The sequence below is a fragment of the Melanerpes formicivorus genome, unplaced genomic scaffold, assembly GCF_026170545.1.
Source record: "Melanerpes formicivorus ecotype bairdi unplaced genomic scaffold, bMelFor1.0.p_v2 SCAF_123, whole genome shotgun sequence".
NCBI classification, from domain to species: Eukaryota; Metazoa; Chordata; class Aves; order Piciformes; family Picidae; genus Melanerpes; species Melanerpes formicivorus.
The window spans coordinates 641,384-657,855 of NW_027142475.1; the positions used below are offsets into that span (position 1 = coordinate 641,384).

Genomic DNA, 16,472 nt, shown 5'->3' on the forward strand with positions numbered 1-16,472 from the left:
CTCTGGCAGTGCCAGCAGCACCATCTCACTAACCCAGAGACTTCCAAAGCCTTCCCCAGCCTCTGGCAGTGCCAGCAGCACCATCTCACTGACCCAGAGACTTCCAAAGCCCTCCCCAGCCTCTGGCAGTGCCAGCAGCACCATCTCACCAACCCAGAGACTTCCAAAGCCCTCCTCACCCTCTGGCAGTGCCAGCAGCACCATCTCACCAACCCAGAGACTTCCAAAGCCCTCCTCACCCTCTGGCAATGCCAGCAGCACCATCTCACCGACCCAGAGACTTCCAAAGCCTTCCTCACCCTCTGGCAGTGCCAGCAGCACCATCTCACCAACCCAGAGACTTCCAAAGCCTTCCTCACCCTCTGGCAGTGCCAGCAGCACCATCTCACCAACCCAGAGACTTCCAAAGCCTTCCTCACCCTCTGGCAGTGCCAGCAGCACCATCTCACCAACCCAGAGACTTCCAAAGCCTTCCCCACCCTCTGCAGTGGCCCTGACTCCAGTGGGCTCCGGCGCTCCGGGCTGCGTTTTCCAAGCTTGCATCCAGTTCCATCTGATGCAGGGGGAAGAATCCTTCCTCCCTTTGACTTTAGCTTGACACCACGTGGGGAGGATCCATAATTCAGTTAATCACCCATCACATAAACAAAGCAAGCTCTCCAGAAGCAGAGAGCAACACGTAGCAGTATTTGCAATGCATAAGAGGGTATTTTTGTTTTAGATGGCAACAATGCAATCTATTCAGCCTGGAGAGGCTGCGAGGCCAATTAAAGGCTTTGGGTTCCACACAGATAATTGGGGTAATGAATGGAAAGGAGCATTACAGCTCACACAATGCAGCTCCTTCTCAATTCAGTTCAGTGATTCAGCTCTTGTCTGCTTTCAACTCACCTTTTGTGTCTCTTCCTATCAGATCTCACAGATTACTGGAGTACAATGAAAATATCCCCAAGTGTCCCAGGTGCTGCAGGGCTCCAAGCATCCCTGCAGCAGCCACCCTGCAATCTGCAGCAGGGAGCAGGCACTGAGCGGCTGAAGGGGCTGGTTCCTCACCTCAGATACTAATGGCAATGCAGAGGGTGGGCAGGCCACCATCCCCATGCCCTGGCAAGCCCAGGGGTGACAGGGGAAAGCCACACTCCCTCTGCTGGGGTTTGCTGGGGCTTCCTCTCCTTGACATAGCTCTTCCTGATCACCCCCGGCCTGGGAGGGGGGTTGGAGTGAGAGACTCCTCTACCTCATCAGCCTGCCAGCAGCTTTGATCCACAGTGTGTCTGCAGAGATCAGCCAGAGATTAGCAAACTGAAGAGTTCCTTGTCCCAGAGAAGTTAAACCAAAACTGCTCCATTTCCACTTACAGAAGATCTCCTTTGGGTTTCTCTGCTTGGTTTGGGGTTTTTTACTCAAATGTCCTCACACTTGCCCTCGTTTCCCTGCAGCCCCTGTGTTCTGAGAGTGAATCACCTCACAGGAATCCCAAAACTTCTGGCTATCTCCAAATCCCCCAGAGCTGAGGTAGGTCTCTCTGCCCAGAGAATGACCATCTTTGGCAGCCCTTCCCCCACGGCCTCCCCAGGCCAGGATGGAGCATTTGGCACACAAATGGATTTTTATCACCCCCACAGCTGGCCCACATGGTGCTGAAGTCATTGACACACAGACAAGTGGCTGGAAAAGAGGAGAAAGGAGAGGGAAGCAGAGACTGTCACCCTCTGTGCTGGCCACACAGAGGAGGTCTGGAAGCAAGCTGAAGCTCTGCCCACGTTGTTGTCTTGGCATGACCCTGCCCACGTTGTTGTCTTGGCATGACCCTGCCCACACATCTGCACTGCCCATGTGTGCAGCAAAGGCACTGGAGAGCAGCTTTGGAGCCATGAGGACACAGAGCACGTTTATGACACCACAGTGGTTTAAGGCAGGCTGGAAGACCCCCAGCTGCCATGCACCCAGCAGGAGCAAGGCTCCCCCATGCCCCTCCTGTGGCTCCTGGCTCCTCCCCTTGCCCCCAGCATGCAGCTCCCCTGCTGCCAGGGCTCCCAGGCTGCTCACCACGGCTGCAGACAGCTTCCCTTTAGACAACCTCTTTGTGCTGAGCCCATCAGCAACAGCCAAAGGCTCACCCATCCCTCCTCTCCCAGTGCACCCCCTGCTCCCCCAGCAGGCTGAGGGCTGCGAGGAGCCAGGCTCAGCGGAACTGGGGAGATGTTTCACTGTCTCTGGTTGACTTTCAGAACACAGCCAGGCAGCACCACTCCCTGGCAGGCATTGCCTGCCTGCTGCCCACCACAGCCATCAATCTCTTCAGAGGGAACATTACCTTACACTCATAATAGGTTTATGCAAGGCAGTGCATAGTTGAGATGTTAGTCATGTCTCCAAAGCCTTCTCTCCTCACTCCCCAAGCCTCACAGGAGCTCATTCTCCCTGACAGAGCAAAGGGTTAACGCTGGGCCAGGGCTGCACACAGCCTCCTTTCCCCATCTGTCTTCAGGAAATGAAAGCAAAGAGATTTCAGCAAATCCAAGCTTTATGAATTCAGAACTTCAGATGCCACTTGCAGGAGAGCAAAGCAGCAGCCCTCACAGAGGGGAGAGGAAGGGGAAGGTCAATTTCACTGATGGAAGGCACTCAAAGGCAGATCCTGACCTGGGCAAGGGCAAAAAAATCTCCCCCCCATGTACAGGGAAAGGGAACTGGAGAAGTCAGCACTGAAGGGATTTATCCCCAGCCTGGGGAGAGGATGAGATCCACCTCCTCAGGCTGAGGACCAAGGTGTCTGTCCCTGCTCACCAAGCTGCTCTCCTTGGCCACCCAAACCCTGAGCAGCACGGCCCAAGGGCCACGTGGGCTGCCCCTCTCTCAGCATTTCTGCTCCAGCACACTCAGCCTCAGCTCCAGCTGGAACATGGAATCCCATCCCCAGCTCTGCCAGGGCTGCTTTGCAGCACTCATGTAAGACCATGAACAAACAGCTTTTAGGAAGCCACCTGAAATCACCACCTGCCTCCAGAGCGCCAGGAAGCTCAGCTGGGCATCACATCACCCTGAGCACAGCTTCCCCTCCCCTGCACCTGCAACAGAGTGGATTCCTCTCAGCTATTTTTCAGGAGAAGACAGATGCAAGGAGGCCTCCCCACCTCCACCTGGCTGAGAATCACAGAGTGGCTCAAGCTGGAACGGACCTCAGAGATCATCTGCCCCAACCCCCCTGCACGGGCAGGGACTCCTCAGCTCGACTTGCTTGCTCAAGGACTCATCCAGCCTGGCCCTAGACACCTCCAGGAGGAGACATCCACAACCACTCTGGGAAGCTTATTCCAGAGTCTCACCACCCTCATACAGAAGAACTTCTTCCTCAGTTTCACTCTAACCCTGTTCTCCCTCATCTCCAAACCATTCCCCCTTGTCCTGTCTCCAGGCACCCTGATGAGAACTCCCTCTGCAGCCCTCCTGTAGGTCCCTTCAGGTACTGGGAGGCAGCTCTAAGGTCCCCCTGGAGTCTCCTCAAAGGCCAGAAGGAGCTCCATGAGATCACCACTGCTCAGCCTGCACAGCTACCAGCTCCTAACAGAGGCAGCTGTGCAGGCTGTGCCCTGCACTCCGAGCAGAGTCCCCAGGGCCAGGAGCAGCAGGGACCTGCCACAGCCCGGTGCCGGCACGGCCACGCAGGGTGACAGTTCCTCTGGACTGAATTAGAGCTTCTTTAATGAGCCTCACTTCAAAAATCATCTGAAATCCATTTGCTCATGTCAGCATCGGTGTCCTCAGCGTTAGCTCCAATTAGGGCAGCAGAAAGGATCCCTTAGATGAGCTCAGATCCCAGGGAGATGTCCTGAGCGCTGCTCCTGTGCCACCAACTGCCCTACAAAAACCAGATGACTGCCTCCAGCTGTCACACAGCAACAACTGCCCCAGGACAGAGGCCTGGCCGGGCCCTGCTGGGCTGTTGGTGCTCACACCAGTGTCACATCCTCCTCTCCTGCCCAAGTCAGACCTTCCAAACACCATCCCTGCCCCAGGGGAGCAGGGGAAGCGGTCACAGGCGCTTCTGCCATCAGCAGGGTGCAGGCGGCCCTGGATGGGGGCAGAGAAGGATGACCTGGTGGTCAGAGGTGAGGGCTGGGAAGGGCTTTGCCCTTCAGAAGGATCCAGCATCTGGGATTTCACTGCCTGGCCCCTTGGAAGCAGCTTGGGACAGCTCTGCCTGGAGCACCTTCTCAGGTGTGCAGTTTGGGAAGCCCTCCCCAGGTTCATTCCAGATCACCAGGTTAAGCCATGGGAAGGGATTCTCCTCTAGATCAGGCTGGCAGGGAGCTCCAACAGCTCTCCACTTCCCAGCCAGACCCAGCAAAGCAGTGCCAGGGCTGCAGCTCAGCTGGGGCATGATGCCAGCCTGGCCCAGGACCGCTCCAGAAGGTTTGATAGCCCAGCAAAGCCCCCCCAGAAGGTTTGATAGCCCAGCAAAGCCCCCCCAGGAGGTTTGATAGCCCAGCAAAGCCCCTCCAGGAGGTTTGATAGCCCAGCAAAGCCCCCCCAGGAGGTTTGATAGCCCAGCAAAGCCTCCCCAGGAGGTTTGATAGCCCAGCAAAGCCCCCCAGGAGGTTTGATAGCCCAGCAAAGCCCCCCCAGGAGGTTTGATAGCCCAGCAAAGCCCCCCCAGGAGGTTTGATAGCCCAGCAAAGCCCCCCCAGGAGGTTTGATAGCCCAGCAAAGCCCCCCCAGGAGGTTTGATAGCCCAGCAAAGCCCCCCCCAGGAGGTTTGATAGCCCAGCAAAGCCCCCCCAGAAGGTTTGATAGCCCAGCAAAGCCCCCTGCAGCACTCCTATGCTTGCAGCCTCAGCAGGGTGAGGATCGCTGCCCTGCACCACACCAAGCACCTCCATGGCCACAGCCACCCCCAACAGCCCACCCTGGCCACCAGAGCTGTCTGCCTGCAGACCCTGCAAGCTTTTGCAGACCCTTCCCCAAGGGTCACACCTGAGGAAGGCTGAAGCATGGCCACAGGGCTCTGCCACAGCAAATCCATTCCCGACAGCCCCGCGGGCTCAGGGCAGGAACGCAGCCACAGGCCTGAGAGACTCTGCAGAGGACGGGGAGAAGCCCAGCCTGGCACACCCCTGTGATCCACTAGGATCTGCAAGTGGAGCAGGCAGGCAAGTGGGGGTGGTTTGAAGGCTCTCCTGGAACCCAAGGCAAGCAGCCCATGAATATGGAGAGCTGCTTTAAGTGCTGAGCTAAATGACAACCTCCAAAACACACCGAGGAGAGCTGCCGGTGACAAACCAGTCCCAGGAAATACCATATCTATCATCAACTTTTTAATTACCAATTGATCAACATGTAGACAGTGTAATAGCTTTCAGCTTTTAATTACTGAACTATCAAAATTCCAACCAAAAAAAAGGAACCTCCAGAGATGGAGCTGCGACGCTTGATTATTCATCGCTACATAATGAATGATTTGTTTTTAAACAAGATGTCAAGTTCCTCATGTAATCCATCTGGATGTGTGACTCTGCAAGGCTCACACTGCCCATACTAACTACTCAGGGGTCCCCTTCTCCCTCTTCTCCTCGCCCCACAAGTGAAGATTTGCCTTGTTCCCCCCCCCCCCCCCCACCAAAGGCAAAGCAGGGCTGGATGGAGGGGCTGCAAAGCAAGCGAGCTGCCAGCCTGTGGCACCACAGCGGTCCAGCCTCTGCGCCTCCCACCCAGGAGACAGCTTCTGCCAGGGAGGGAACAGATACTCCTTCCAACTTGTCTCTACTCTTAACACAGCTCCAAGCCCAGAAGTACATCCAGTGGAAGCTCTGCTTCTCGTTTCACACCTGCAGGGCTGTTAAAAACCAGCGCCACAAGAACTGGGACGCAGCCCCCAGGTAGCCCAAGGCGCACGAGGCACAAGGCTCTGAACGTCACAGTCAGTTACCCAGAGAGGTCCACCAGGGTGGGGAGAAACCTTTTATCCATGCCTTAAACTCAGCATCCAGTCCAGCAGACACCCTTGGTCTCTTTAGCAGCATGCAGATTTCAGATTGCAGGTCCAGGGTCTCCATCTCCTGGCAGCAGGCCACAAAGCCATGCACGGCAGGAGCCACCGAGACCACCTGCAGCCCAGAGCCTGCCTCTCACACCAGCAGGCTCAGGTCCATGGCTGTGCAGGACCAGCCACGGCCATGCTCCCACAGACAAACACCACCAGCTGCTTCTCCCTCCCCTGGCTTTTAGCACAGTAACTGCCACGACCTGAAGTCACCTCAGAACCTCAGACTGCAGCCCCCAGGCTGCCATTGCCATGGGCTGAGGGCACAGGATGCAAAGACAGCGATGCGAAGGCTGCAGCAGAGCCCTCAACAATCCACATCCCAGGAGAGGATTCCACCAAATCCAAGCTTTTTGCATTTGGAAAAGCACTTCCCAGAAGCCCTGGCAGGGGATCAGGGCAGGTACTCAGAGGTGATGCCAGTAAGCAAAGGCAGCTGCAGCAGAGGTTGCAGGCAGTCAGATGCTGCAGCACAGGATTGCCTCTGCTCCTCCAGCCCCACTGCCAACACTGGGCTCAGCCTGAGCCCCTCCTGCATCACCTTACAGATGCTCCTTGCACACATGGTCCCCCAAAGAGTTGCTCCCCATGAAGGAGTCAGGTCCCACAAACCAGGGGCAAGAACCTCCTGTTCCCCCCTCATCACAGCCCCAGAGCCCCCACTGCTGCCAGACAGCAAATGCTGCCCCCAGCACCCCCAGTGCAGCCACACTGGGGCTGGGTTCCCACACAGAAGCCAGGAGCTCCTCTCTCACCTCCCCTGGGAAGCTGCTGGAATGCAGAGCCTGTGCAGATTTCCAGAGGAGAAATTCAGTCATCAGTCCAGGAGCTGTAAGCACTTATGACAACAAGATCTATCAACACTTACCATATTTACAACTAAATCATGTAAATAGAGCCAGCTCTGCCCTGCATGCTGATAGCCTGGGCAGAGCAGGGCTGGGGACTCAGCACACAGTGAGACACAGACACGCTGGAGCTGCTGCAGGCCAGGAGGACCCAGGGCTGCTCACCATGCCCTGACTGCCCAGGGCTGGCTCTGCCACACGAGCCAGGCACAGGGTCCCCAGAGCCTGGCTTCTCTTCCCACAGGATCCCTGGGTTTTCCAGGGACAAGCTGCCTCAGCACCGGCTCCTGATCTGCCCCTGAATCCCTCATTAGGGCACAACTCAGAGTGAGGAGATGCCACTTCCAGAGCTGCTTTTCTCCCTGCTAAGATTTACCATTCATGAGGCTGATGAACCTGACCCAGGTGGCTCTTGAGCTGTTCCATTCCAACGAGGCTTCTGCAGAGGCTCAGACAAGCGATTTCCTGGCCCTGCTGAGCAAGGAATTCCAGCTTTTGCACAACAAAAATCCCAAGCTGCTGAAGGTTCCTCATGGTTTCAGGTTGCCTCTCTCACAGTGCTACAGACACCTCTGACTGGAGCAAAGAGCTGCATTTCCCAAGGCTTCCCCGGGGAATTCAGACAGGTTTGCAGCACAAGGCTTCCTCCTGGGGCAGGGAAGTCTGGGAGAAGCAGGGAGCACACTCACCAGCCCCACTCACCCCAGCAGCAAACCTGCTCATCCCTCGGAGCATGGCCACTCCACTGGGCTCTCCCTGGGGAGAGCAGCAGATGACCAGCACCAAAATAGCTTCCTAATCCTTGTGTGCTTTCTGCAGCACCACTTCAGCTACTCCCCGCTCCGGGATGGGATTTGCACACAACAGGGACAGGATGGAAGAGGAGGTGCCACTTGCTCAGCCTGCAGGAGGACCCCAGTCCTGCCAGCTCCCTTCACCTCCTCAGCAGTCTCCATCATCCCTCCCAGCTGCCTCCATGTGCACATCCTGCTCAGGATTCCATAGAAGGATTAGGAGCAAGGACCTTCAAAAGGGACCAGAAGCTGTTTGTGTGCACAGGGTGAACAACCTCAGCCTGGGACTCACTGCAAGAAGTTCTGCCTCCTGGGTTAATGAATAATTCTCTTTTGGAGCCACTTGCAGAGCAGCAGCTCTGTGAGGAGGAGGGAGAATGGTCCTCAGCTGTGCTGCAGCAGTGGTGCAGCATGACCCCCCCAGACAGCTCTCCTCACCACGCAGCACAAGGCTTCGTTCTGAGCAGCCAGCAACTGTTAAACATGAAGGTCAGAAGCCAGCAGTTCAGTGAGGAAGGAGAAGTCTCAGCCAGCTTTTAGACACCCAGGGGAATCCTTCAGTGCCTCCACGCTCCCAGAGTGAGTAGAGATGAGAAGCAGGAGCAAGTTCAATGGGTCCTGTGCCTCCTCCCTACCATCAGCTGCTGTAAGCACCTACGAGGGTCAGGAATAGCACAATGCTCACCAACCAACCCTGCCCTGGGCAGGCATCCCCACGTCCCCCTCACCCAGCAGCGGGCTCCAAGGCTGGGCAGCCTCTTCTGCTCCACCACCCCGTCCAGGAGGAGCAACGAGCCGGGGATCAGCCTGCAGAGGAGCCAAGGCCACACCGGCTGGCTCAGCAGGGTGCCTCAGCACGGGCCCTGGCCACAGCCCCTCCAGCCCTAGCCACAGCCCCTCCAGCCGGCGGGCACCGAGGAGCTGGCTGTGGCTCCTCCATCCCTGCACAGTGCAGTGAAAACCGAGGGTGACACAGAGCTGATCTGCCTGGAGCAGTGGAGCTGCTGCCGAGCCGACCTAGATTCTCCCTGTCGTGGCAAAGCAAAGCTTCCCGTGGCGAGCAAGGCTTTGGCTTCACTTCCTCCCTGCTGCCTGGCTCCCAACAGCCCTCAGCAGCCCAGCACCCTCCACCAGCTCCCCTGCCAGCGCCGCCGCTCAGGCCGTGACAGGCGTTCAAGGGTTTGATGTTTGTCAAGCAGCTCTGCAGCCGCAGTCAGGCTGTCACCGGGAGGTGATAACGAGGCGATAATGAGGAGCAGCATCGTTGGGGAGCTCAGCCCCGAGCAGCACCACCCAGCCCCCCAGCAGCCTTCCCCCGAGGATGGCAGGAGGAGTGATGCAGTCACGAACATGCTCTGAGAGCTGCTGACACCGAAGCCAACGTGGCACACTTTCTGCTGAAGGAGAGCTCAGGCAGCTCCCAGCCCCAAAGTCAGCAAAAAAACAGAGAGCATCTGATTTTATAGAGGCTGGGGGGAGCAGGAGCAGCAGCGTGAGGAGCAGCAGCGTGAGGAGCTCCCCCGCTTCACCCAGGCTTCTAATACCATAACCTGCGTCCGCACTCGCTAATGGGAATAAAGATATCAGAGAGGCAAGTCAGGGAGCACAAACAGATGGCTCAAATCATGTTTCCAAGCAAAATAGCTCAGAACGTGAGTCCAAAACAAATGAGCTACAGCAACAGCTCCCTGAACGTGACCATCCCAGGTCTTCATTACAACCAGAGCAGCCACAGCCAGCTGCAAGCCTCACAGCCCAGCTCCACGCAGGGTCTCTGTGTTTGCCCACGTGCTGCAGCAGCAGCAGCCTCCCTGTACCGATGGATTGCCTCTGGCAGAGCAAGCTCCCAACCCGAGGTGGTGGTGTAGAAGAGCTGACTGGCTTCTTTCAGGGCAGTGCTCCCAAAAGTGGGCAGCAGGAAGGCTGGCACCGCTCTTGGTTCGAGGAAAGCAAGGAAGATGCTCACCCTTCCCCAGCCCTCAGCCAGCTGAGTCCATCAATGCCAAATACCTGAGCAAACACAGATGTGGAACCAACGGCACTGCAGCTTTGCAGCTGTGTGGGTGAGGAGCTGGTCTGGTGCCCCACAGATACTGAGGACCAGGCTGGATGTCCAGGTGCCTCCAGCCAGCACAGAGACCTCTTTGCAGCTGAGCCACAAACCCCAGCCAGCAGCTCTCCCTTGCCCCACTCTGCCCCAGCCACCTGATTTCAACACCTTTGGCTGGCCAAAGGGCAGCTGCTGCCCAGCAGCCAGCCTGTGGCACCCCAGGGCAGCAGTGCTGCAGAGAGCCACTGTGCCTGCTCAAGGTCACAGATCCCCCAGCAGCATGGGTGGCAGCTCAGAGCAGCACTGCTGCGATACAGCGCTGGGAGCGTGAGAGCTGTGGTGGGGACAGCACCCCAGGGCCGGGTGGGGTCTGCAGGGAGCGCCTGGGCTGCACAAAGGCCTTTTCCTCTCCAGCCCCATCTCAACAGAGCCCTACACATCACCCAAAGCCAGCTCCAAGGCTTAACATCCCTGAGATGTCAGCGTGGGGCGAGGGGAGCTGCCAGGCAGCCTCATTTAGAGGCAGAAAAGCAGCAACAAGCAGTTCCTCATGCTTGATCCGATTACTCTGATCTCTCCTCTGATGCTGCAGCCTCACACTCGTATTTCTATTGCTGCACAGGGGGAGCAGGGGAGGAGGGAGGGGGACATCACTTTGCTGCTTGATGTTTCTTTCCTCCCTGTCACCCTCCGGAGAAGGGATGAGATACACACTGCGGAGCGCTGGGATAAAGCGGATGAGGGGTCTGGGATGAATCCACCTCCCTGGCAGGGATGCCAAAGGGCTGGCGGTACCAAGGGCTCCCATCCAGCCACCACTGCTAGACCTCCCTCACTGGAGCTTGCCAAATGCCAGTCTGGTCTCATGCTGCCCATGAGAAGTTCCCATCCAGCTCCAGCACTCCTGCTCCAGCAGGCAGCTGTGTTTCTGCATCCAAATGTGAGCTCTCCCGGGTCCCAGCTCGGAGGAGTTGTCACGTTCTGGATTAGCAGCTGAGTGCATCTTTGTCAGTGGAAGATCTCCACTGCCAGAGCCTACTCCAGAGGAGATCGACTCGAGAGACCCGCTGATGGCTCAGGGAACGCAGCGACCTTTCCATGCTAGAAGCAGAACTTTGAAGAGATTATAAAGCAGAGCCAGGCGCTTACCAAGGCTGCTAAAAAAGGAGAGAGTGAGATCAAGGAGCTCCATTTGCTGCTGTAACCTGAACCCAGGGGTTTACACACCCAGCAGTGGTCAAGCCCAAGTGTAACTTGAGGAGGCCACATAGTCCCTGCAGGCATCCTTGGTTCCAGCAGCTACATTCACATCTCCCCTGTCCTGCAGACCACTGTCCCCCAACTGCTCAGCCAAGGACTGCAGCAATCCCAACACAGTGCCAGCCCTGCCAGCAGAAGGGAAAACAAAACCCAAGTCAAACCCAGGGTGAACCTGCCAGAAGACAGCACCTCCACGTGTGGCTGCTGGCAAAAGGACAACACTGAGAGGCTGCCAGCACCTCCAGAAAGAAAGAAACCCTGACAAACCAAGGCTAAAGAGATGTGCTTAAGTATCACTTTGATCCTCTATAGTGGCATCTTAATGGGGTCTCAAGGCTTCTAATAGATTCACCTTGAGCCTTCAGTAAGGGCAGAATGTTTTTAATACCCAAGTTTTTCAACCACAGGAGAATGTAATCAATGAAATCCAAGCCAGTGGGTAAAAATAGCCCCTTGGTCCAGCCCTCCAAAGGGACATCATTGATCTAAAACCAGAGGGTGTGCAGGCCCAGAAAAGCTCCTGGCACGTCCTAGAGAGCACTTTAAACACCACAGAAAGTCACCGACCACACAGGGCAGGCAAGTGGCAAGAGCTCAGCACCGCTCACGAGAGCCACTGCTGATCCTCCTCTGTTTCCTCACTCGCCAGAACACCTCTGCAATCCACCCAAAGACAGGTTTGCAAGTCCCAGACAGCACCTTCTGTGGGGTTCCCCAACACCCAGCTCAAGGCCACACAAAGACTTACAGAGATAACCTGATGTGCACAAGTTCAAGGGGTTAAGAGTACACTAGGAAGCAGAAAACCTCTTATTATGGCCCCAAATGGTGGGAGGAGCCGGGCAGACACTGGTCACAGGCAGGCAAGGGCTGGTGGAGAGCCAGCCTGCACCCACACTGCTCGCAGCTGGGGCTCTTTGTGCCCTCACAAATTAGAAGCTGGAGGATCTAAACCCAGCCCACGGCCGCACCACAAACCCTGGCTCATCTCGGGGCAGCGTGGGCCAGCGACCACGCAGCGCTGCGTGCCCTGGCCAACAGCTGCCTTGTGGTTCACTCACCAAAGGTTTGACTGAAGCCTCGTGGTGCTTCCCTTCAACACACACCTGCCACACAGGGTGCAAAACCCTCCCCTCTTGCGGCAGAGGCTGCCCTCGAAGCCAGGCGCGCTGAGGCATCCGAGCCCACGCTGGACGACCTTCAAAGCCTTCCGTAGTGGAGCTCCCCCAGAACCACAGCAGCAGCTGCTCGTGGCAGCCTGCAATTAAGGCTCCAGGAAGGCAACTGATTTATGAAACTTAAACAAGTCCATACCACTGGCAATTACCACATTCCACCTAGGCTCTCTCTCCCTCACTGCAGCTCTCCAGGCAGCCTCTCTTTATTTAGCTCCGGTGGGTTTGCCCCACCGGAGCACAGCACTCCCCATGCCCCAGGGACACAAACACAACTGGTTTGATTTTTCCACATAGTTTCTCAGGAGACACAGACTGCCCAGCCAGCTTTGCTCGTGCTCCTCACCCACCACAGGACTGTTTACTGACTCCCAGCTCCAGCTCGGGGCAGCACCCCAGCCTCTGGAGCCTGCAGAAGCTCCACACCACCCCAGCCACAGAAGGCAGCTCAGCTCCCGGGCTGCAGGGAGCCCCTGAATCCAGGACAGAAGTGCTGCCAGGTGCTTTCAGTGAGCAGGAGAGGCACAGGCTGGCAAAACCTCTTCTACAAGCATGCCAGCAGTCCCTCGCAAAGCAGGCATTCGACAGAAACATCCAGAAAAATCTGCCCAGCCTCCGTGCCTGGCAGGGGCTCGGCTGAGCCTGCTCAGGAGGCTTCCAGTGCTCCGCGGAACCAGAGGGCTCATCCAGGCTGCAACAAGTGTCCTACTCCGGTTGGCCTCAGGCAGGCACAGGGTTAAAAGGCTGACCCATTTCTAGTCCAGCGATGGGGCAGAGACCCGGAGGTGGCATCGCCATCACCCTGCCCAGCGCGGCCCCGGCGCTGGCATGGCCGGAGGAAGGCGGCCAAGCCACCAGGGCTAGCGAGCCAGAGCTGCCAGCTGACAAAGCTGCCTTTATTTACACACCCAGGAAGACAGAGGAAGGCAAACAAAGGAAACGGCGACGCAGCAGCGGCGCAGCAGCCGCCAGTGAGGCCCAGGGCTCCCCGGGGGGAGTACAACTCTTCTCCAGCCTCCTGCCCACAGAGCCACCTCCGTGAGACCAGTGGCAGCCACAGCCACCAGAACCATCCCAATGTCAGTGAATCCCAACAGTGTCCATGCAGCCGAAGGTGCTGACCACTGCTCCTCCTCCATGCTGAGCGTGCAGGGAGCTGAGCTGCATCCTCATCTTCCCAGCCAGGGGAGCCACGGCAGCCTCCTTGGCAGTGGTTTCCAAGCCAGACTGTGATGCTTATAAACCTGCGCTCCGGTGGCTACACACGAGACAAACGAGCCCAGGCTGCAGCCCAGATGCAGCACCGTTCACCAGCTCCTTCCCTGCAACACTCCGCCGCATCCAGAGCGCAGCCTCGTGTTCCCCGGCGCCGGGGCTCAGCCCAGCCCCAGCGAAGTCGCTGCAGATCAGAAGGTTCCTCGGAACCTTGTTCCACGTTTCCTGGCTTCTGACGGCGGCAGGAGCGATCGCTGCCTTCCAGAGGCTCCTGGTTTGGTGTTGGCAGATGCCGAACCCAGGCTACCCTCGCCTCTCACCCAGCCCATCGCACCTCTGTGCCACAGCTGGGTCGCAGCTCAACGCCGGCTCCGAACACCTCCCGCGGCTTCCGAGTCCTCCTCCCTCAGCCGATGCTCTCTGCGCCGCCGGACAGATGCTGCGTTCCAGCCCAGTGCTCCGTATCCATTGAAATCCTTCCTCAACTCTCACCCTGCTTCGCAGGGGTGTTAGGAAGTTTAATTAACTGCAAAGCATTAAAAGCAGCTGAGAAGGCTCCACGGCAATTCACAGATTCATCTCCGGTTACCGCCTCAGTCAAGCCCAGCCCAAGTGCTGGCTGTCGCCGTTCCCATTGCCCCCACTCCACGCCGGCAGCAGAGCCATCGCCACACGCTCTGCATCCCGGGATGCCACCACCGCGGCGCTGATTCGGCACCGTCAGCATCGTGCCTCGGGTGGCAACCCGTACGGGAACCACGGCGACAGCACTCGGCGCCAGGCGCTGCTGCCACAACACTGCTTCCTCCTCCTCCTCCACGATTGCCGAGGAAGCTCACAAACAGAGAGCTTCGAAAAGGCAGGGAGGGAAAAAACACACCTGAGCTCCTGAGCGCCAAGGAAGCGTCGTCTAAAAGGCTTTAAGGCTCCTAGGAGGTCCAGGATTTTATCCTGTGAGTCACGACGGAGCACGAAGCCCACCAGATCGTTATCTCCCGCTGGCAGCACCGCGCTCCGGCTCACGCTGCCTGCTGCTTTTCGCCGCTGGAAAACCCCAGCTGCAGCGGTCCGGCTCGGTCGGCTGCGCTCAGCATCCAGCCTCGCTTTTGTCTGCCGGCGGCCGCCTCGCTGTTCGGCATCACCCGTGCGCGGCGCCGGATCCGCAGCCTTATCCCGCGGGAGCGTCCGCCAGGCTCGGTAAAAACAGCTCGGGGAAAGGGATGGGAGACGCCAGGAGCTGAGAGCCAGGCAGCAAAACAAAGAACGGGGGCGTCCTGCACCGGGGCTCTGGGCTTTGGCTCAGCTGAGCGTCTCCCAGTGGCGGGGGTCTCCGGGTCGAAGCGGCGGGCGATGGCGAACCCGCGCCTACGTTCCACACAAACGAGCACCTTGCGACGGAACATCTGAACAACTAGGAGGGGAGGGGAGCACAGAGTGCTCACACACAGCTGGGCGGTGGGCGCAGCCGAGTCGTGCCGGAGCGCGGCCAGCGTCTCCCCGCCTGCCACGAAAGGCGCTGGCGCCGATGGCTCCTCTCCATCGCTCCCGGCTTGCCCTCAATGGGCACTTGGGGCCACGGAGCAGCTGATACGGAGAACACGGCAGCCCTTCGCGGCTGCCGGAGCAGGCGGGCGCTCCGTAAAGAAGGGAGGATTTTTCCTGTTGGAGCTACCCTTTGAAAAGGGAGAGGAGGGAGAAGGAACTGGAAACGACCCCGGCTTCCCCTCTTGCCCACCGCCCCACCGAAAAGGCCACGGGGGCAGCCCAAGGGGATCGTGTCCAACACGCCCGTGAATCAAGCTCTTTGTTCGACCGCGCTGCCCGCGCCTTCATCCCCCCCTCGCCATCAGCCAGACGCAGCCCGCGGCTCAATGGCTCCTTGTTCTGCCCCAAAACGTCCCGGGCAAGCCCCGCGGGCTGCGCTCGGCCGAGCCGCCCCACTGAGCCCCCCAACCCCGGCGATGGCTGCAAGCGGAAGGTGCCATCGCGGGGGGCATTTCGCCCCAGGCACCGAAACCGGTCCCTGCAGCGGCTCCCGCGCTCGGTGCCGCCGAGAGGGCATCGGGGCTGCATGCAAGGGTGGCCCCCGCCGCACCGGCTGTCGAAGCGCAGCTCCGACGGCAGCATCGGGGGTTGGGGAGGGAGGGCAGGATGCGAGCTGAGGGAGCCCAATTAAGTCCCGTTTAATTAACGGCCGCCGTATCCCAGCTGAATGATCGTCTCCAGGCGCGCCCGGGCTAGGCTGGAGGCATCCAGCGGGGAGGGTGTTCGGCGGGCCCCCGGTGATACCGGAGGAGGTAGGGAGGAGGTAGGGAGGAGGAGGAGGAGGGCTGGGGGGGAGGAGGGAATCGGCTCCTCGCAAGTTGTGCTCGGATTCCAACAGGTTCCCGCGGGCAGCGCGGCGCCGCTTCCCGCCCCCCCCAGCTCCCCGCCGAGGCCGGTACCGGGAGGGGGGCCGCACACCGTAATTAATTTTTAATTACGGGGCCGCCTGATGAGCCCGGGGGCAGCACCGGGAAGCCGCTTCCATGGTAACCGGCACCGACTGCCCGCGCCGCCGAGCCCGCCGCGACGGCTGCTGCCCCACCCGCCCGGCTCCGGTGTCTCCCCATCAGCCCCGCCACGACCCTCCCGCCGTTGTTCGGCCCCCCTGCAGGCCCCGTCGACGTGGCGGGAGGGTCTGGCGGGTCGAGCCCCGGTCCTACCTGTGCGGATTACGGCAGCGGCGGAGAGTAGCAGCAGAAGGAGCGGGAGGAGCCCCGGGCCGGGGCCGCCGCTGGGCTGGGCGCGACCCGCCATCTCCGGCACCTGCTCGGCTCTGCCCGGCCGCGCCGCCCGCGCCACACACCGGAATGAGCGGCGGGCGCGTCACCGCGGCGGCGGCGGGGGCGGGGACGCGCCTTGGCCCCGCCCGGTCCCGCCCCTCCCGCCGCCGCCGCGCAAGGGGCCGGGGGCAAAGTGCCGGCGCGGCGAGGGGCGAAGGGGTGCGGCGGGGACCCCGGGGGGGACCGAGCGGGCAACACTGCGGTGGAACAGGGATCGCGGGTGGGAGGGTGTGGGAGCCGGCCACGGCCCCGCCGGCGCTCA

General features: G+C 59.2%; 1 protein-coding gene across 9 annotated transcripts in view; it reads right to left on the minus strand.

Annotated features, from left to right (window-relative positions):
* Positions 1-16,242, minus strand: part of CADM1 (cell adhesion molecule 1) — a 131,516-nt gene extending 115,274 nt beyond the window's left edge. For 2 of the 9 annotated variants that reach the window (XM_068167798.1, XM_068167795.1), the window contains exon 1: positions 16,091-16,241. In XM_068167798.1, coding sequence (XP_068023899.1) covers positions 16,091-16,184 — 94 coding nt within the window. In that variant the 5' untranslated portion in view covers positions 16,185-16,241. Of the gene's footprint in view, positions 1-16,090 lie in introns of all 9 variants that reach the window. The other 7 variants (XM_068167801.1, XM_068167800.1, XM_068167796.1 and 4 more) reach the window with 4 other exon arrangements.
* Positions 16,243-16,472: the final 230 nt, after the last annotated feature.